The sequence below is a fragment of the Haemorhous mexicanus genome, chromosome 3, assembly GCF_027477595.1.
Source record: "Haemorhous mexicanus isolate bHaeMex1 chromosome 3, bHaeMex1.pri, whole genome shotgun sequence".
In the NCBI taxonomy this organism is placed as follows: Eukaryota; Metazoa; Chordata; class Aves; order Passeriformes; family Fringillidae; genus Haemorhous; species Haemorhous mexicanus.
Window position 1 is genome coordinate 68,129,162 of NC_082343.1, and position 22,459 is coordinate 68,151,620.

At 39.1% G+C, this 22,459-nt stretch overlaps 1 protein-coding gene across 1 annotated transcript in view; it reads right to left on the reverse strand.

Annotated features, from left to right (window-relative positions):
* The window catches only part of SLC35F1 (solute carrier family 35 member F1), a 227,820-nt gene that overhangs the window by 79,946 nt on the left and 125,415 nt on the right, over positions 1–22,459 (reverse strand). Inside the window, exon 2 of the mRNA XM_059842227.1 lies at positions 17,383–17,558. Coding sequence (XP_059698210.1) covers positions 17,383–17,558 — 176 coding nt within the window. The remainder of the gene's footprint in view (positions 1–17,382; positions 17,559–22,459) is intronic.

Below are 22,459 nucleotides of genomic sequence, written 5' to 3' on the forward strand. Positions count from 1 at the left end.
CTTTGCGAGACCTGCAGGATATTCCAATACTGGAGTCCAGCTGCAATGCCTTGTGACCCACAGTGGGCATGCAGGTAAACATAATTGCTTCAGTACATTCCTAAGTGCTCATTCTACAAGATAACTGTCAAAAATGGCAAATAGCATCTTGTCCTCCTTCACAAGCTGTACCTGCTGCCAGTAGATTTTCTTCTTTTTACAAGCAGAGGGAGCAGGCAGCCATCGTAACAATACTTCAGCAGGCCGTGTGCTTTTGGAGGCATGGGACACTTCTGCACCCAGTGAAGGCTCCTCTACACTCTGTTATCCTTCTAAAAGCTTGGATCAGTGGACAAACTGCATGCATTGGGCATAACATCAGCAGCACTGTTCAGTCTTTTCACTTGTTTGCCATTATTTTACCTTCCTCTGGCCAAAAAGAGCACAGGCATGCGTAGTCTCCTTTTCAGAGTGCCTGCTACCAAACCTATCAATCAGGCAGGCATCCTTCTCAGTACAGTCACCCACAAACACTCAAAAATTTCTTCAAATGAAATATCTCGTTCAAATTATGAGAGAGAGCTTACAGAATCTCATTATGCTAAACATCATAAACTTGATGTTATAAGAAGAAATTGAGATTCCATGTTTGAAAACTTTTCTTTGCTACCATGTAAGAAACATAGTTCTTATGAAACTCAGAGGAGGTATTTTCAGTTGACAAATCTAAACAAGGGTTTTAAGGAAAAAATCAGACATATTTATTACCATGAATCTCTTACAACAGTGTTCTGTAAAAGCTGGCAGCACTGTTCTGCACAAAGCACAATGTTTGGCAGTTTGCTTCACTGCCTCTGCTGATTTTCTTTCCTGTTCACAGCAGAGAAACAAGAATAAGATTATACTTTAAACAACTTGTTCAGTGTTACACACTGAATCAAAGCTAGAAATAGAATTTTGACACTTGAAATTTGTTGTGTAATGCATTTGAACATATGGCATCTAGAATAAAACAGCTTTTAAAGGCACTCAGCAACCACAGAAATGGACGGGTGGACAGAGGGATAATCTGAGTGCTTCTGGTGTGATTTACTGCCTTGTAGGAACCTGTGCTGCACAGAACTGAACCTGCAAATTCTGTAAGACCGTGCTTGACTGAACTCTAACCACAAGGGGCACACCTTTCAAACATAACTTCATTGGTTTTATTTCCATGGCAGCAGCTGTGAAAAGGTTATCCTGCTCAGATTAAGTGCAGCAGTATTTGTGATGAAATGTTTAATCATCAAATCCCTATCACATACTATTCATATTTACTATATTTCAAAAAGATAGAAATGCAAATTTGTCTGTGTTACTAGAGCATATAGCTCAAAAGCTGATTGGACTCTTCTATGTTAATAAAACACCTGACTTTAAAATAGTCTATGTTTCCTCAAAAGTCATCTATATGAAAAATTCTCATTACAGTTTATACATAAATCAAATCCTTGTGAAATTTCATTCAATTTCTGTCCTTATTTTGGATATGGATGCTATCTGTTACTGACATAGTGAAAATGCAACTCTGTGACAGAGAAAACATTCTAAAATGCAGGTACTTTCCTTTTTTCTCTTGCTCTGTGGTACATATTTCACCTTTATACATTCAATTATTTCAGACAAAGGCCTTGAGAAATTGCCTCATAATTTGGTCTTATTGTATCATTTATTTTGATAACAGCATGCCTTGTACGACCCGATATTGCTGCTTTGATGTTCATTTCATTTCTCCTCCTAAAAATAGTAAACAAATTTTATCCACATGAAACTCTACTGGAATAAAAATTGTTCCTAACATATTAATGTGGAGTAAGTACAAAAGAAGCTAATGCCTCATTCAGAATCAAATGCATCGTCTGAGGATAATTTCAAAGATGTGATCAGTTAAGAAGCAATTCCAATTTATAGGTAATATTTGGAATAAATTACAAAAATGCTTATGGGATGAAGACAGCGAAGCGGGGAGGGGATTCTAATGAAAGGACTCTAAAAGACAAAATTAAAACTAAGAAGAGAAATAAAGCTATGGATGGCACCGACAGTAGGACAAGCAGCATAAAAATTATTTTGGTATGGCAGGGATAAATGGAGTCAGCAGGGAATTCCTCTGATCACAGATGCGACACAGGGCTCTCAAATGACACAGAGGATGTGAACTGCTGTTCTCCAGGCATGCTGACTCACTCAGCCTTCTGCAAGCCTACATCACTGTTTTGGTCTCAGCTCCCACGGCTCTTTACAGTTTTGTTTCCTTGATTTACATGTCTGTTTGTCTGTTCAGGCAATCTCTTCACAGATTTCCTTGTATGCAACCTCCAAAATTTTCCAGAAGGCTACAGAAAGATCATAATGTATCTATGTTCTGAAGTTAAAATGCAAAATTGGTTTCTGCTGCACTTTGCTTTTTGTCAGGTTCAACCAAATTCTAAACATAAATTCCATGTTCAGTCTTGCGGCTATCTCTATTTCAGCATCAATGTCATTCTGTCTTTTCAACCAGAACTGGACAAGATCAAAAGACAATTTCTTTCTGAACAATTATTCCCTGAGGGAGTCAAGGACTTAGAAAGGGGGTACCATCAACTCTTGTCCATAAACAGGCAAACCCCCCACAAATATGCAATTTGGATATGGTAGGTCTGGTTGGTAATAAAACTCAAACCTGATTACCCAAACAGCCAGCCACCATGCAACCATCCATGCCATCTGCAATTTCAGGCATCTAGAGCATTTGGTTTTGCAGCCTGTGCCTGCTTTTGAGTTTGACAGAGGCAAACCACAGATTTCTATTTCCACGTGCAGGAACCAAAATCCTTTTTGCTGCTCTCAGTCATCTCACCACTGGAAACAGGGCAGTTTGAGCATTTACAAGAGATGATCACTGAGCAATGTCACTTTGTGACTCCAGGGCCATTCAGAGTTGGGAAATCAGAGATCAGTTCTTCAGGAAATAGTCCTTGAGAAACTATTCTGTTTATGTGCTCCTGTCTGCAGACCCTTTGCCCAGCAATTCCCTCACAGAGTCCTTTTGTCAATCAAACCAGCAAAGCCAGAGTTCCAGCAGTGATATTTCAAATCCTTTCTGCAGTGACACACGGCTAATTGAGTGCCACTTTCCCATGCTGGGAACACTTGACCACCAGAGGGGAAGGATGACCTAGGCAGGTCTCAGGGAAGAATCTGGGCAATGCTGGTGGAAACACTCCTGTGTATTCCCTACTAAGAGGAAAAGGCTGACTGCAATCTGGAGGGTCTGTTTGGTGACTGCACAGTTCTGCCACACCCCCACTGCCTTGGTGCTTAGGGCATAGTGAATGGACCACTACAACAAAAATAATCCTCTTGCTAAGGATGCTGCTGGGCTGAAGGGTGGTTTCCAGAGCAAATATCTGTGTTTTCTGAGCTTTCCCACCTTGCAGATGTCTGACAATGCTCCTAAGAACTTCTCTCATCATGTCTCCCTGAAGCCTCACCAAACTTAATTTCTCATGTTAATATTTTCCTTACCTACTGGATGGTACCCACAGTTGAGAGTGCATTGGTTGTGCTTGGCAAAAGATTTACAGAAATATAAAGCTCCTAACTGAAATCCTTGCAATGTGATTTCTTGTATCTGTATATTATCTCTAGAAGATACTTTTCTAATACTGGTTCTTAAATTTAGTGGGTGATTGCTGTGCACTGAGTGGTTCAACTGGGTCACAAAATCTCCTCTGCAAATTTAACTCAGGAGGTCTTAGTACTTTTTATGATCATATAATCATCACTAGGAAATATAATTTTGGAAGAAAGTGAAAAAAAATCCTTTCTCACTATCATTTGAACTTCTGAAATAGTTATTACCAGTGTATCTATTAAAATACTTATTGTCCTTGCTTTGAACTTAGCAATGTTAATAGGTAATAAAACTAAGTTGTAATGAAGAAATTTAGTTTACTAAATTCCTTGAAGGGGAATCCTTTATTCCTGAATGGCACTGTTGATATGGGATATGATTTTCAGTTGAAAATCACTATCAGTAATTTTTTCATAAAACTTCACTGAAGATATAAATTTTAGCTTCTACAACTAATTAATTCCAATTAACAAATATTAATCTTTGTCTATAAGACTGCAAAAGGCAATGGCAGACATCACTGCTATTGATTCCATCTCCTGCTACTTCCTTAGTTCTACAGCTTTTTATACCTGCCAATAATCTCTCTCTCAATACCCAGGGAGATAATTTTTTCAGTGAAAAATTCTGCTTAAGTGTTTCTTACATCTATTACCAATAATTGGTCAAGTCCATTAAATACACCTCTGTACATAACAGATTAAATCTATAAAACATTAAACAGAGCTCATGAAAGTACAAAATAGAACCAACAGTGGAAAATATTAATAGTATGATAGATAATTTTTGAAAAAACACACTCAAGCAGTTTATCACTCAATACTGTCATTAACAGAAGATAGACTGTTTCCTCCCCAAAGCAGAATTCATTGAAATTATGGAAATAAACAAAAGCTTCACCAAATGCATATGAAGAAATGTCTCTGTAATACACACAGGGACAGCTGATAATGAGTTTCCATTTTTATATCACTGTTCAAAATATTAAGAAAAAAGGAGATGCTATTTTGTCAGGTTACTGACAAAATCTGAAATATTTGACTAAAAAAAACTGATTCTTTTGTGAAAAGATAGAGAAGGAATGTTGACAGAACCTGAAAATTTGCAGTAAGCAGCTTCCAATCCGGAATGAGTTGTTGTGGTTCTATCAGGTGGGCATGTAAAGAAAAATGAAGGTAATGGTGGAAATTTCAAGCAGAAACATCCTGTGTAAATTTGAAGATGGGATTTTCCTTCTTGTCACAGTTGGCTTGGGCTTATTTGATTGTTTAAGTTGGAGTTTCTGGTGCACATACTTAGAAATTTCTTTTTAAATGCTTGGTGTATACATATGCTTAAAAATACCTATTGATAGAAAGCACATTGTGCTTTTCCACACAAGTTTCTTGACACAGAACCTCTAAATTTTAGACTCCCTCCTTTCTCTATGAAGAAGGCTATCACTGTCTTCACTGCTTGACAACTGAAACAAGTACCCTGCTTTTAAATCAAGATTATTTTTACAAAGATGATTTTAAAGAGAGATTAATCAGCCATAAAGATGACATGTCTTCATTCAGCTTTAGGCATGGATACAATCCTTACAGACAGAGACACTGAAATACACACTATGTATGAAATGAGTCAGCCCTGCTAAAAATGTTTCTATCATCAAGGCATAGCAACGGTGCAACTCTTCTACAGACACTCTGGGAACTCTTCCTTGCAAAAACACACTTTTGTTAATAGAAAAGTAAACGTGTACAAAGGGAAATGTGTATATATATATATATATATATATATATATATATATACATACATACACACACACATGCCCAAACTTCTGTGTTGCCTTGTATTTTGTGTTTATTTCAACAGGCTCCCGAAAAGATCTTGGTGAGTGTGCTCTCTATTTTGAAAAAGGATTCTATTGAGCAGTCATTATATTACTGGCAAGAAATACCATCGTAAATACCCCCATCATTTGTCTTCTTAAAGGCAGGTTGTTCTGAGATATGACTTGAGTTTTCTCACCTTGAAGCAGCAACACATTTCTTTTCTGCAGTGTGCCATATCCTTCAAAGAAAAAAGAACCCTACTTTCTCTTTTATTGGTTTTATTTTACTCCATGCTTCAGAGAAATAGTCTTCTGATAAAAACAGACTATTTTATATTTTCTAGGCAAACAACAATAGAAGAAAGACATCCAATACCCTTGGCTAAATGAAAAGTGGCTGGATTCCCACATTTCTAATACTCCATTCCCCAGAGAAAAAGTAGGTGGGTTTGAGTGCACAGACCTCAGACAATCATGCACTGCACACTCACAAGCATTCCCAAGTATTATTACCCATGCAATTTCAGTGTTATAGCTGCAGTGGGGAGAAATGTGAAATTTTAGTCCTCTTTCTGCTCAGTAATTTCTAGTGATTATTACTTTCCCTACAGTTCCTCAGTAGAGCGCTTTCCCAAGAGAAAGAGGCAGTCTGCCATAGCTATAAAACAGCAGGGGAAGAGGAACATGGCACTTGGGATGTGACAGTGGTATGTGCCAATTGTGCTATCATCGAAAGAGGTCCTAAAATATCAGGGCATATGCTTTTTGATGCAACATGCTTGGCCCTTGGAAGGTTTTTTCCACCTTGCCCATCTGACATGCTGTGGTTGCTCACACAACATGTCCAACATCCACTTAAAATTCACTCAGACTTCCTAAGTGAAGCTGTTTCTGTAACTTCAGCTCCCGCCAGCCTACCACTCCCTGAGCTACCTGGTTTTCTTAGAAAGCACTCAACCCAATCATCTCAACCCAGTGACTGCTGCCCATCTGACTCAACAGCCAAGATCATGCAGAGCTCTTATCTCCAGCTTTAGCAGGAAATGCTTTTTTTTTTTTTTTTTTCCACAAAAAGCATTTCAACATCAGGTTTGACTCAGTCATGAAAGCATCAGAAGTTCATTGGAATCCTTCAAGTTTTTTTGGTGCACTCTTCAGCTTTGGAATACAATCTTAACACAAGACATTTTGACTTAAGACAAAATTTAACCCAATTTAGTTTCAGCACACCATTGCAAAAGATTCCACAAGGTCCTTCACCAGCATCCATGCATTCTGGAATTTACATCCATGGCTGGGAAGAGCTCACTGGTGACTTGGTTTACCCATGGAAAGCTTGGCAACTGGCAAGTTTCTGTTCCCCTTGTGGCATTTCATCTCCTTGAATTGCTAGAAAAGCTGTGAGTGGACATGAAATGCTCCTAGTCATGCTGTGGCCTGTTTCTTATCATATGCCTGCCCAATTGAGCAGGAAGCCTAGCTCAGGAAAACATGAAATTCTGGGATCTTGAGAAGATAAGCAATACAAAATAATTCTAAAAATAAATTCTACCAAAAATACATACTTTGAGGGTTTTTTATATGTACACATGCATATAATTAGACATGTGCATGGAAAAACTCCATCAATATAAACCACCTCAGATCTTTTTAAATGGAAACAAATCTCTTACATGCCAAACTTAATAAATAAGGGCACTAGTTTTTCTTTTTCTACACCAAGCTGTTGAAATCTTAATAGAAATTTGAAAGCACATTCAAACCAAAGATTCCAACTAGCAGTGAAAACAAACAGCATATATAAAAATTTATGTTGATGAACATGCCACTCCCTCCCTTATGTCATCAATGATGCAAATCAGTGCAGATCCATTTTATTATAATAGTGACAGTCCAACTCTACTCTGGAGTATTAAAACCTCCTTCAGAATTAGGCAAAACAAAGCCAAGTATCAGATCACACACAGATAATCAGAGCAGCATGGACAAGTGATATCGTGTAAACATTCTAGTAGCTGCACAGGAGCAAGTTCATTAATATTTAATTCAGAAAAGGTACAGATGCATGATTTTCCTTTGAAACCTGATTTGCTATATTTCTGTAACAGTTACAAAAATATCCCTGTGAATTGACTGTCACTGTAATATAACTGAAAACTAAGGGGTAAGTGCTCCTTTGAGACATGCACATGGCCTCTCCCTCCCCTGTGTATTTGGAGCACTCAATACTGCTGTCAGTAAAGCTCCCACCTTTAGCTCAAAGCTCCCTCCTCTCATCAGGGAAATGTGTACAAGAAATGGAGGAGGCTGACAGACAGCATATATTATCCTTCTCCTTTTCTCTTTAATGATAAATCAGGAAAGAAAATGTAGGGGGAGGTTCTAAGAGAGTTGGCTCCTAATGACCTTGAGCTGTTCTGTTCTGCAGTGAATTGGGTCTACAGCATCCTCAAGGTTTGTGAGCAGTGCTGCAGCCAAAGGGACTGAGAGGTGAATCCCCAGGTCCCTGCATCCAAGCCCTTTCCAGAAGTTGACCTGGTGTCCTGTGACCTGTGCTTGGCAGCGCAAGAGCAGAAGGGAGAGACAGCACAACTGCAACTTGAATATTGAGTGCTACATTTATAAACATTCCTTCAGATGAAGCTGCAATTATTATTATAGCACTATCACCCAGAGATGTAACAGGGATTCAAAGCGACCAGATGCCAATAGCTAACAGTTCAGCCAAACACAAAGGAAAAAAATGCTTATGAAGTGGTAGATAAACTTACAGGATATTTGTACATTTTTGCCTCAAAGATTTATTTAGTTGTAAAAATAAATTTATCTATTATCTTGGTAGTAAGGAACATGAAAGAAGACAAAATCACTACTTGTGTTAGGACTAAGTATTATGTGTGAGGCAGAGGAATAAGTTGAGAATACAGTTTTATCCTACTGACATAACTTTTTATTCCCTTGATTCATGCTGTCTTATAGTCCTTATTTTAGAAAAGGTAGTACTTCCAAACCTTCAGAAAGGATGTGATCTTCACAGGGACTTTGCTGCAAGTCTTGTGTACAGTTTACAACTGGGCTCTGCAAAATGGGATGCTATTGTGTCTTTGATTTAATGAAAACTTAGGAAGTCAATTCAATTCACTGCAGGGACTGCTTTGTTCTTTCATTATGATTCCTTTTTAATGAGAAAGACGATGGCAAGGATAAACTCCATTCCTCGGAATCTTTACACTAATTACATACAAAGCACCATTCTGGCAGAGCGGGACTTATCTCCTTCAGGCAATGCAGTTATCATCTTGTAACCACACTTCAGATCTCCCACATGAACGCTGGAGCTACGTGTGCTGAATGTGGATCCTGCTACCCTGGCTAGCTGTTTGGCTTGATGAATGTTTAAATATTCCATAAATCACAGGGAAATACTGATACTGCATGAAGAGGCAGAGACAACCCTTGCATTCTGCTTACAGCTGTAGGATCAAGGGTGCACTATTTTATCAGAACCATTAACTTTTCTCATTGAAGTGGGAAGGGATGGTTGGTTTTGCAAAAAGTACTCGAGATGTTTATGTATCAACAAGAGCCAGACACATATACTACCTCTACAAAGGACAGTTATCCCTTAATTCTAGCAAAAAATCAAGTGTTCGTGATTCAGCTCACATCCTTATGAGACAATTTATTATTTGACATACTGTGAAGCAATCTGGGCTACACAGAGAGCTTCATTACCCTCAAATAAAATTACTGAGAACAACATTCACCCCTCTGCAATACCCTGATACTGTGGAGTAAGTTTCAAAGCTCAATCTGTGCTCACAGCCACGGTATCTCAGCACTTCCAAGGCTGTGCTACCTTGCTTTCTACCTGCTCAAAAGCCTTGATTTTTTTACCTACAACATCTGTGCCCCAGTTTGAGCCTGTGGTACAAAATACATGTAATGGCATCTGCAGAGATGGAGACAAAAATCAAGCATCAAGATGCATGAGGGGTAGGTACAAACTGCACTTCCTCAGAGCTTCCCGAGCCTGCCCACTCATCCTTCCAGTGATGAGGTTTATCTTCTCAAACAGGAACTCACAGACTTGTGCTCAGATTGGCACTGTCTTCAAAGGACTGGCAGGGCTCCTGGAAAAATAAGCAAGGAGGGAGCTTTCCAGGCTCAGCAACAAAATCTAAATCCTTATCCAAACATAAATGGTTGCAAATATATGTTGCAGATTTGCCTCTCAGACTCAGGTGCTGGCATCACTAAGAAAAGCATGACAGCATGAAATGCCACATTGTGATGATTTTTTAATTCTGCTGAATTCCACTAGCTACCTGTGATTTTGCAGCTGTGAGCTGAGGAACTGCAATGTTTCCCATTTTATTGCATCTGTGGTTTCTATTTATGGACTTACTGGCATGAAATGGCCACAGCTGGCTAAATGCTCCTAAAATGAATGTACATTTACCTCCAGGGTAAAACTGCCTTTTTCTCAAGTAGTATACTCAGTATAGACATTGCCTCACAGCAATGATGCAGCATCTTGATGCAAACATGGTTCAGCACCCAGGACTTTGGCCAGCCTAAAGCTCAGCATCCCTTTCACGCTCGCTGCACTCAGTGCCTGTAAGGTTTGCTCTCATAAAATATGCACCAGTCTTTGAACCATGGTGCAAATCTGAATGCTGTGTCTGGAAGGTACTGGCTGAGGGCATAAACTTGGCAGCCAGAAAGATGACCAGGTCTGAGCTTCCCAAAGTGAGGGTGATCTGAACTGCCTGATTTGAATCTTCCAGGGACTTTTTTACAAGGAGAGGTACCCCTAGTGCAACTTCAGAACAAATTCGTTCTCTGTGTGGACAAGACCTCCCATTCCCTCATTTAGGTCAAGAGAATGGTTAGAGAAATCTCTTTTTTCCCCTGTGCTCTTGCCTGCATCACCAAGCACAGGAAAAATGAGGTGTTTCTATCCTTTCACACAATGCCCTCTCGCAGCTTTTGTCTCTGATGGTACAAAGGATGCTTCCTTGAGCACCAAAGCTATTTTGAAAGCAACCTAGAAACAAGAGGCCTCTCAGGGTTGAACGAGCTGCATCAGGGATCAAGGGATACTACTGCAGAGAATGCTGCAGCACGGATGCTTGATGAGGCCAGGCCTTTATTGCTTTGGGGTTATCATGATTGTATTAGTGATTGCATCATTAAACCAGGACATACAGCGCTCAAACTTAACTGCTGCCACCTCCATCCAGGAGGAACAGTGCTTTCCAATTTTCAGCTTGTATGTGCTGTGGGATGTACATGATTTATTCCAATGATACCATGCAGGAGCATATAATGCGCTGCTTTGGCTGGGATTAAAAAAAGGACAGATATTTTGTAACACATGATGCATGCTGTAGGTTTGGACAGCAAGTGCCTTTACCTAATGACCAGGAGCACCTTATTGAGAGAAATAACTCTAGAAAGAAAAAGCAGAGGGGCTTTTTGAGCCTTTACCTGCCATTTTATTTGCCCTATGTTTGGGGCCAGGATTCCTCTCTGTAAGTGTTTTTTTGTACCTTGTTAAATGGCTGGCAAAGCAAAGCACACGTGATGGAAATGAAAATTGACTAAGCCCTGAGATGCTTGGTCCTTTGTGTGGGTGGAAAGGAGCAGCAGGGCCAAAGCAGAAAGCATCTGTTTGCTGGTCAGTGTAACAAGAACAGCGGAAAGTGAAAAAAAACCACTGAGGATTAAAAAATACCATCCAACATCTCTACTAGGAATAGCCAAACAAATCAGAACAAAAGACAGAGGTCAAGTCTATTGGTTTTAACCCTGTCTTTGTATCCCCAACATGGTCTTTTTTTTTTTTTTTTTTACCCTGCCTTTCCAGCTATGTGGAACAATCACACTGTGCTGAAATTGCATCTGTTTTAGTATTATGGCTAAGAATGCAAGACGACTTCACTGGACTGGGAAGGGAAATTCTATGTTTAGAGCAACTATCATAAAGAAAAAAATCTCAAGGTTCTGTATGAAAACTTTACATATCCGAAAAGTTTGACACCTCCCTGAATTGTTATCACCTACAGAGTAAAATAACGAAGGCTCATTCAGCAGCAGCAGCAGCAGCAGCAGCAGTCAACATTTTATAGCAGGAAATTTTAAAAACTCAATTGGAAGTAGAATGAAAATTCAAACACAATTATTATGTAAATAGAACTGAACAGAAATCTGGCTCTAGTCACACTGGTTTTATTCCAGCTAGCTTGCTGTGGTGTCCATGATATGATAGGCAAATCCCAAATACATAACGTATCATAATCCTTGCTCCTCTGAGCATGCTATCCAAAACTGAAAATTGCACATTACAAAAAAAGATCTCTGCAATTTGAAGTGTCTGTAAATAGGCAGCATTCTAGTTCCATTTCTCCTAAAGTATAGAATTCCCTCTGAATATGAAAAGGGCTCTTCAGATCCCAAACAAAGGGACTATTTGGCTGACCATTTTCATAATAAACATATCCCACACGGTTTGGCATCCCTAATTAGAAGCCCAGAGTAATTATGAGAAAGTACATTGCAGACAGCAATGTGTAACACAGCAGGGAGATTCTGCAGCACTGCTACGAGAATACCAAAGACCTTAAGGTCATTATTTTTCACTGGTTCCAAGCCACATTTGCTGTTGTGTTTCATTCTTACAATTCAGAATGATCATGGCCCCTTGCACTGGGAGGGCAGTGAGAACCATAGAATCAGAGAATGGTTTGGGCTGGAAAAGGCCTTGAAGACCATCCAGTTCCAACACCCCTGCCATGAGCAAGGACTCCTTCCAGTAGACCAGGCTGCTCAGATCCCCATCCAACCTAGCCTGGAACACTTCCAGGGATGGGGCATCTAAACCTACTTTCAGTTTAAAGCCATTTACCCCGTCCTATCTCTACATACCTCTGTCAAATGGAAGAGATGGGGCAGCTGGACTTGCCCTTTCCTGTGCTTCAAGGGCAATGTCACATCTTGCAATGTCTGCCACATGTTTGCAGGACAGAGTGTGGGCTGAGTTGTTGCCTTGAGAATCCAAGGACCCCTTCTATCACAGCTAGATAGAGCAATAAAGCTACCTGGCTTCAGCTTTGAACATTTTATTTGACTGGAGGGATACCAAGCTCTTTGTTTTACAGCAGTGGCATGAGCATGCTTAGGAAACTGAACAGTGATGAAATGGATCTTTTCTAATCAAAATCACTCCCTGTCATCCTCAGTGAAGAGGAAATTCTGACAGGATCAATGCCTTTCCAGAAGACATTTCACCTGAACGGTACAAGAAATATTGTCCAAAGTACATGATATCTAATACAGTTTGATCAGCTTAAATAATATACTTTGTTTGTTTCCCAGACAAAAAAGATTGTTCTTACTGGCAATAGATAAAAAAAAGGTGTTAGTTTAAAGGTGGTAGTTATGTCTACCTAAGTTAAGTGCATTATACTAGCTTTGTATTAGTATACCTTTACTGGTAGAATGGAATTAAGTAAAAAGAGACATTTACCCTTTCTATCATTCAATAAATACCTGACAAGCACTGCAGGGAAAAAAAGCAACTCCTTTATGGTTCTCTATCTTCCTTAAATTAGCCAGTTTTGGTCAACTTTGGTGAAGTAGGAGTGATGCTGGGGAGGGGTGCCATTATCTAAATGGAAATACATATTAGGATGGCAGACACATCAGGAAATTACATATGGCTGAGATACTAATGGCATAAACCACCCTGAGATAGAAATGCTTTAAAAAAGTGATATGCCAGTAAGAGGCCTGCAATCTTACAGTCTCACAGGACTCTCTGGCTTACTCAGGGGCACAGATCACCTTTAACTGTATGTAAAATCTAAGACATTACAGTTACTGTAGGGAAAATTCTATTTCCATTGATAGATGATATAACCTCATCACTTGGCCTAGAAGCAGAATTCATCCAGACATACAGAGATTCATTAAAAATGTTTCTGAACTAGCAAATTTTTGCCATCCCTTAGTACTGGTGGGGTGAAAATACACAGTAACTTGTTGCACTAAAATGCAAGGAGCAGCTTGCAATGTGGAGCTCTACTCACGCAGAATCTGGCCCTCAAGGCTTTGTGGTTCCCATCTCTCCAAAAGACACTTCCATTGCTCCCTCATTTCTTGTTTTCCAGGATAACAAAAAAACAGCAGTTTCGGGGTTTTTTTTTTTTTGTTTTTAATGATGTCTAGTAGATGTGTTGTTTTCATTTGTAGCATATGTGAGGTGGCTTTTAGAAGTAATTTATTTTTGGTGGCAAGCTGCTGATGCTTGCTCCCATGTTGGCTGTTAGCAATTAGCACCTTCTGGTCCACTATGGACAATTTCCCACTCACTGCTTTTTAAGGTGCTAAAACTAATCTCCACCAGCTCTGTCTCTCATAGCTCCATTTCACCCATTTGAGGCTTTTCTCACTGATAGCCAAGGTGTTGTTTTTTTTTTTTCCTCCACTAATAATGACACAGGACCCAGAGGAAATAGGGAAGTATCCCTATATGTTTTTGTTAAGCAGAGTCCTCTGCTAAGGAGGAGACTGAGGTGAGATAATATGTGTTAAAACCTTCTCAGAGGTGTTACCATGGACAAACACAAGTTCTGGCTGTGAAAACAACAGGCGTGAGAGGAAGCTACCTCAAGAGAAGGAATTGAGAACGACCTTGTTACATGTTAAATGTTTGGCAGATTTATTTGCATCAGAAAAATCCAAGTTTAGACAAATTCTTCCACTTTTTCATGACCTGTGCCTGAATGGTATCCATGTTTTAAGGCCCATATGAAAATCTCAAAAGAACAGATCTCCTTCAATGCTTTTGTCACTTTTTAATTCGGGGCAAAGTTGCAATGATGATGAAAAGCCTTACTTACATGGACTTCACTGCTTAAAACTATTGCATCTACTTTTACTCCTTGAAATTTCTCTTTTTTGGGGATTTAGATTTGGTTTTTGGGTTTTGTTCTGTTGGGGTTTTTTGGGCTTTTTTTTAGCATAGAAATGAAGCTTTAAAACTTCAGAGATCCTGACACCTGCAGGACTGTGCCTCTCCACTATCTGATGACATGTTGATTCATTGCAAGCTGACAATCCTCATCTATGTCTCCATTACAGCGAGCGCTGCAGTAAAATTATTTTGGAAAACAATCTCCACTCACAATAGAAAAATGTAGTGGACGCTGCTGATTCTGGGCTAACTTTAGCTGCTGGAAGCTGAGCATTCACTGCAGAAGGCTTTAGTCAGAAAAGCTCAGGAGCTTTAACAATCTGCTAATGATGATTTTCAGAGATCAGTGCAAAATCTACCTTTTCATTATCACTCAGGGACTATATAAGAACAGCAAGGGACAGCTAAGTCCAAGGGCATCCAGAGTAAATCAAAATTTGGAAGCCGCTAAAGAAAGAGGAACTCTTTATGTCTTGACAAAATTATAGCTTTCAGTCCTAGAGTGAATTCAGAGTTTTTTTTGGCTACCCCAAGTGACACCTCCTTAAACATTACATTTCTGCAAAAATCCCAAGAATTAATAAAGCAAAGAAAAAAAGACAAAGGGATGCAATTATTTTTTACTACAAATCAATTTATGATGGTTTGATTTCTGAAGGAGAAAGAGAATGATTTAAAAATTTTTCAGTCTTTCACAGAGAAGAACCATACTTGAAAAAAAAGTTTTTTGATGATGTCAGCACTCAGAACAGAATCATCATTAATATTATTATGTGATTTCCATCTATTAACGAAGCTACATGATTTGAGCTGCTAGAGAAACTGCCTTAATGGAACAAGCACAGATAATGGATTTGAATAAATACACAAGCAAAAAGACAATGTCAGGCTCAGTCAGCTGGCAACATGAAATGCCGAGTAAATAAATAGGCTGTGTAGTGCTGTACCATCCAGCAGGAATGTTATGCTGAATGCCTGGATCACTGCTTTGACAGCTTCTGTAGCCAATTTTATTTTGGGGTTTTTTGGATGAAACCATCTTTTTTTGGTTTTTTTTTTTTTTTTTTACAGCTCCTTTTCCAGACAATTCCATTGGTACCCTTTACATGTGCTCTAGTTGTTTGTATGGTCTGTATTCAACCACAGGCTTTTTCAAACACCTTCCCCAGCCCTCTTCACTTGTCCAGAAAACATTTTCCACATATTCCTAACACTTTACCCTAACACTTAGTTCCCAAACCTAGCATATTGGCACAACGGATGTTTCTGACAAACTCCCTTTAGTCCACCTCTATATTTTTAAACAGAGTCAGAAAAATTTTTATAAAGTACCTTTTAAAATACATATCTATACATGAGTAAAGCAGAGTGCTTGACAGCATTTTTTAGATGTCAATATACACCAGGCATCAAACCTTATACCAAATTAGCCTCTGTAAAGCTCAGCAAAATGCAATATCTATATGGGTATACCCTCTCACAAGCATTTTCAAAAAAGTATAATCTATTTAAGAGTCCATATAGGGACTTGCCTTCCACAGTATCTAAATCAGTCCAGAGGAGGACATTTTTGGGACAGAACTTGTGAACATCTAGGCAATCCTACACTCAGAATAATTATTTTTAAACACAGTTCTCCAGAAAGCTGCTACTAATAACACATTTTAAACCTTTGGCAGAGCAAAGTATGTGGTGATGTTTCCCCCTACACAAGCTGAAATACCAAGACAGTGAAACAGTGCCTGAGCAATCTCTCCTTATATAAGAGTCAACATTTTCTTTGCACATTGGCTTTTAGCACCTCTGCAAAATGCCAGCGGGGACCAATACTTATAAAACTTATGTTGTAATATGTTTAAGTGCTTTGTGCTGGAGTACAGAGGTATTTTTTTGACTGTTCATTTTTTTGCATAGAAATTAAGTCCTTGCTGCTTTGGAACACTTTTAGCATTGTATCACAAGATTGTACTATGAGTGAAGAACTTAAGCTTCAGGGTTGTTCCCAAAACATTAAAAGATCAAAGACCAATCCAAAAATCATTGTTCCTGTAAGAAAATATGAGCTTTTCAGTATGCTGATAAATGTACCACTGCCTAATACATTTTGCAGATGTTATCCTCCACTGAGCCCTACCCTCCTTATGTCAAGAGAACACATGATATTTTTTTCTCTTTTATTTAGCTTCTAATCTATGTGTTCTGTGAAGGTGAATGAATAAAATTATTACAAAAAAGAAGAGTGGCTGAGAAATGTTCTTAAATGCATTCACTTCCCACACCTCATCCAGAAGCGAAATCACAAAGAAGGGAAGGGATGTGCAGGAAAGGCACAACCCCCCATAATATATATAGGCTGTCAAAGAGAGCATCATTAGACAAACAGTACCAAAGCATACTGTAATGCATTTCTCATTTTGGAGGTCAGATTGGTTACACAGGCCCTGGCAAAGCAGTGACAGGGCCAGGGAGCTGCTCTGCCCAAAGCTCCCCACAGAGAGAGAGCACCCCTAAATCTCTCCCTTCATCTCCAACCTCCCAATAGCTAAAAGTTGGCTGCTATTTCTTTGTGTCTAGTGAGTGAACTACTGAATTGCCATGGCCAGCATCTAGAACTAGCAAGCTCTTCTTTGCTTGCACCTGAGCTCTCCTCAGTCTATGTAAGATGTAAAGCATACTAGTATTTCCCAGCAAGAAGAATCAGAATTCAAAAGTACTGATGTTTATTTTAACTTTGAGGTAGCACCCCAGTTCTTGAGATCTAATGATTCATTCTTCGCTAATGAAGATTTGTTGGTGGTTTTTTCAGTTCATCCAATACCCATTTCTAGGTAATGTAATTATGGAACAAATGTTAGTGGGATATGTGTCTAAATCATATGGCTTGTTGTTGTTCTGCAGAAGCCTTTATCCCCACTGCTTTCTATCAAATACTCTCAGAGAGACACTCACCTTGTCTGACGGCTAGTGTTGTCGTGTAGACCAAGAACAGAAGGATATAATTGAGGAAACTCTGAAAAACAGGTGTGTTGGCATGGAAGTCTTCTGACAGATACTTGCTTGTGAGACCAATGCCACAGATAAGGAGGGAGAGTACCTGGCCAAGCGCCACAGACAGCAAGAGATCCCTGCAAGGAATGAGAATAACAGACATAAAACACTCAGCCTCCTCACTAAGGAGGAAATGCTCATCCTCCTCCAGGAATCATGTTCAGCATTTCTGGAATATGGAAGAAACATGATACTTCAGTCAACGAGGGGATCTGCTGGGTATAGCCAACATAACATTTCCATTATTCCTGCTCTTATCATGAGCATAAACATTGTGCCAACATAGTAGCTTTTATTCACATGTTAAACAACAGCAGATGGCACGTCCCTACCATTTAATTTTGCATTTCACATTTCACAAAGGATAAATGATAGTTTAAATCAACCAAAACACAGTACTGCTTCCTTTGAGCATCCTCCTTAAAAGAAAGACCCAGGGTTATCATTCAGACACAGTGGGAAACACAGCTCTTTCAGGACTTAGCAGCCAAAGAGAAAAAGAAGATAAAAGATCGTGTTTCATCATCAAGATGAATATACATTTCATCATATAAACTATTCTTTCCATCTACTATGGATAAATATATTTTGTTTCACCTTTCCAACTGCTTAGTTTCTCTTTTGCTTGATAGGAACAGGAGATTCCAATTTTCCCCTGTCTCCTTCTGGTTGTTAGAAATATACTTTCTGGTTAGGATTTTTGCTCTAATCTGTTTTGCTTATTTTTCATCTCCAGTATCTTCTGCATTCTCCTATTACAACCCCATTCTCTTTCCCCACAGGTCTCAAATAATTTCTTTGTTTGCGCATGTTCTCTGTCTTCCTATAATTTTCTCTTTACTTCAGAAATTGCTATATCTGAAAGACTTTTTTGCTCCAAATACCTTCATATCTTTTACTCTTCTTGTAGAGTTTATTATCTAACCACACAGCCCAACTGAGTCCAAACAATCCTCCTTTTCCAAATTCTGGGACAGGATCTCCTATGAATAACACAAGAATATTTGTATTTTCTTAATTACCCTTAAGAGTTTTCCCAGGTCTCCCATGTGTCAGCACTCTCATGCTGACCAGGTCTGTTCTACAGCTACACCTTCCCATGCAGAAGAGCAAAATGCAAAAAGTGTTGGTCTGGTAGAGAGGCAAGCAAAAACAATACCAGGGAGAGCAAAAGGGCATCCAAAGGGGACATCTAGTCTGAGCTCTGCCCACTGCTACTGCTGCTGTCACCAGCCCCCAGAAAAGAGGGGCTGAGCTCCCTGGTGAAGACATGAAGGAGAGGAGCATGTTCCGCAATGTCTCATTTGAGCCTGGAATGAGGAAAGGGAACTATGCAATCCTAAAGGAGTAGAGGAAGGAGGGCAGCACCCTGTTCAGCTATAACAGTATTTCATGCGTGTTCAGTGCCAGACAGTTAAAAAAATATTGCTTCAAGGCTGCTTTGCTTTTGCTGACAGACTTCCCTGACCTCGGCTCTGCATGTTTGGCAGTGATGAGCATCTGTGCTCCCACAACTTGGTAAACTCAAGTGTCAAGCTCGTTTCCCTTTTTCTCATAAACAATCCTCCCACTAATGTGTCGTGGTGTCAGTCACGGCGTGATTTAACCAAAGAGACCCCGGAAAGAACAGGAGGCTGGGTAGTCATAGTCAGCTAACATACCTCGCTGACAAACAGCCTGACACACGGAGTAAAGAACAAACTTTATCGTGCTAAACCCTGTGTACTGATGGGAGACTGCTGGAGAAGTAGCAAGTAGGTCTCTACTACTGCTACCTCTGCTTTCACATCACTCACTCTACTGTGAAACACAACCAAGGGAAAACACACTCAACAGAGGTGACATCCAAGACCCTGATGCAGATGCTGCCTACACTACTGATCCTCAGTTCCTGCTGCTACCTGCTCTGCTGTTGACATGCAATGGGAAATTTGAATGGTGACTGCAACTCAAATCTACATATTAGTCTTGCACCCTTGTTTACAGTTCTTCGTTTAGCTGGATATTGTTTCCTACATCCTTCTGTAATTAGGTTTCATGCAGGGTCATCCTCTTGCCTACTGCCATTTCTATAGCTGTATTTCATTAGTAAATTAGAAGTTTGCAGATCAGCTGCCTGCTTTACATGAAATGCAGGTGTGTCCCTGTATTTTGGCTGTGGGGGACTGCACCTGCTCTGAAGAGAAGAATCTTGGATCCTGCTTAGATTACATAAAGCTAAACACACTCAGGAAATGATTTGCACAATAACATATTTCTTGCTCCCTAGGGCTGTTAGCTTTTGGGAACACTAATCATCACATTTTTTGGACTAGTGGGAAGTTTGATGAGATCTTACAAAAGGCATATTTTTTAGCTCAGCTCTCTATATTCAGGTGTGCCACCAGGACTAACCAGTCTCAAATGACATTTGTATTAAAAATCCAACCAAAAAAACCTGAAAAACACCAGGTAAATTTCAAAGATGTGTTTGATAGCTGTAGCCCTCTCTGGTGTATGTTTTGATTCTCTCATTGCTATTCTGCTATTTATAAAACAACCACATTTTTTCATAGTTGGTTCTTTGCCAAGTCATTCAACCACATCTACAAGTGGCAGTTTTCCTAAAGAGTCAAGGTCTACAGCATATATATATACACACACACACATACAGCCTGCCCTCAGCTTCTGGATTTTACATTTCATAAACTTATAAGCAAGACGGTAATTCAAATTTTATGGTCTTATTCCTGAAAAGTCATTGAGAATACATTTCTATGTCTTCTGTCAATTTCAAAATGTGTCCAAAAATCCACTTGCTATTTTATTATTGAAGTCATTGGGGAACACAAAGGGTAATTGGAGCTCAGTTCATGGACAAAAAATCAAGGCTGTGAACCTAAACACCTCCAAGTCTGTAAGTAAAGGTTGAATCTGTATAATCTCTGTAATTTGAAAGCACTTTTGAGTAAAAATAGTTTTTTTATGAAAAAAAAACTGAATGCAAAAACTGCAGAAAACTACTTTGTGGGAGTCCAAGTGCAAGTAGTGCCATCAATATCTCTGTCTTTCAAAACACTGACTACATAAATGATACTGAGTACATACTTGTCTCTGATTTTTGCACACATTTGGTATTTCTAATTATGTAAGAAAACTCATTCTGAAATCAAGCTGTTTTGCTTCTCTTCCAGTCAGGACTTAGTTAAACATTTCACAGATGATGGATGACACAGAAAGATACAAATCTTTTATTCTTATTTCATCATGCAAAGAGTAGCATGTTAGATGTTTAAGCAGAACTATTCAAGTGCCCATTAAATGCTCAGACTTGATCTAGTTTACAAAATTTAACTGTTCATGCCCACATTAAACTCTCCTGCCACACCTAGTAATATGCCCATTACAGACATGAATGACAAGCAGTGGAACAGAAGATTTTGTGTCCTCCCCTTCTCTCACCCCTGTAGGCTCTGACACATTAATCATTATCATGGAAAACAGTAATGAAATGGAAAGTAGAAGAAAGCAAATCACAAGATCAGTAAAATGCTCATTTTTGCCTTGGCTGAATGGAAGAGAACAACTCATCTCTCTCCAAACAGAAAAGTATAAACAAATCTTAGATTGTTTAAATTGGTGACAATGTCAGTGGCAATACAGAAAAATACAATTTTTTATAAACCTAATAACCAACGTAAGATACCTGAATTTTACAAAAAAAGCTGGTAACATTGACTGTGTTTAATTTTTTTTCCTGAAAACGATGATCTAATAATACAAGAGTCTCAGTTCCTGAGCTTTTAATACCTGGATAAGAATAATAACATACCTATTCTTCTTTTAAGAAGAAGCAGCAAGCAAACACTGAAAAGAAGATTTCAATGGCTGTGGAAAAGCCACTATTTCCTTTCGACAAAGTAAAAAGACACTAACTCAGTGCTGTCATCTCTGGCACTCATAAGTATCTTCCCAAAAATCACAATACTGTTGAAATATGCAACATGGCTCCTACCTGCAACACTTTCTGTGTTGCTTTTCATGTGCTCCACCACTCAGAGACTGGCACAAAGGATGATTTCTTCCCTAAGCCTTTGGTCCATCGTGCTGGCTTCAGCAGCACATTCATTCACTGAGGAAGCAACATTCATTCACATCTTGAAGAAAGGCTGTGTAGTTTGATGGCCTTCAAACAGCACACCAAAAAGAGAGTCTCACTACAAAAAGCTTTATAAAAGTGAGGGTTTCTGCCTTTCAGGATCCAATTTCTCTTTAGCTGAGTGCTATTCTATTTCTCTACTTGTATTCTATTTAAATCAAAACAAAGCAATTCTTCAAAAATCCCATTTTTCCCTCAGCAACACCAACAGTACTTTCTCAAACCAAGTTAAAACAGGGAAAGATCTTCAGCTTGTAGTTAAACTTTGATCTCATAAATGCATAGAATCATTGAATCATTTAGGCTGGAAAAGGTCATTTAGTCCAACCATTAACCTAGGATCAGACTGGCATTTTTAAGTGAGAAGTAGGTCAGAATTACTCCTAAATCTCCAGGTGTCATGTTGCTAAGTAGGCTTTTCACAGCATACTAACAGAATTTTTAAAATGCTTCCTTTTCGTCTCTTTAGAAGTGGAGCCAGAAGACAAAGCCTCATCTTGATGTTGGGAGCCATTTAATTCTGTTTAAATGTCTGGGCTGGTAGCTGCTGTGCATCCTTTTTACTTCTTCCTCCATGCTTATGGAAATTTCTGTCACTTGAGTGTCTCCTTTATCAGCCATGACAAAGCCAAACTTCTGCAGGCAGACTTTCTCATTTCAAAGAACTCTGGAGCTAGTGCTTGGTTCCTTGCACATGCACACTGGTGCAATAAAGTGTACAAAACAGCTATCTGCAGGTTATCCTGTAATTATTTTACATGAAGTTAAAATATTTAACTCTCAATGCGAGTTAATTCCCATATCCTCCCCAGAACATAGAAACTCTTCACAACACAAAAT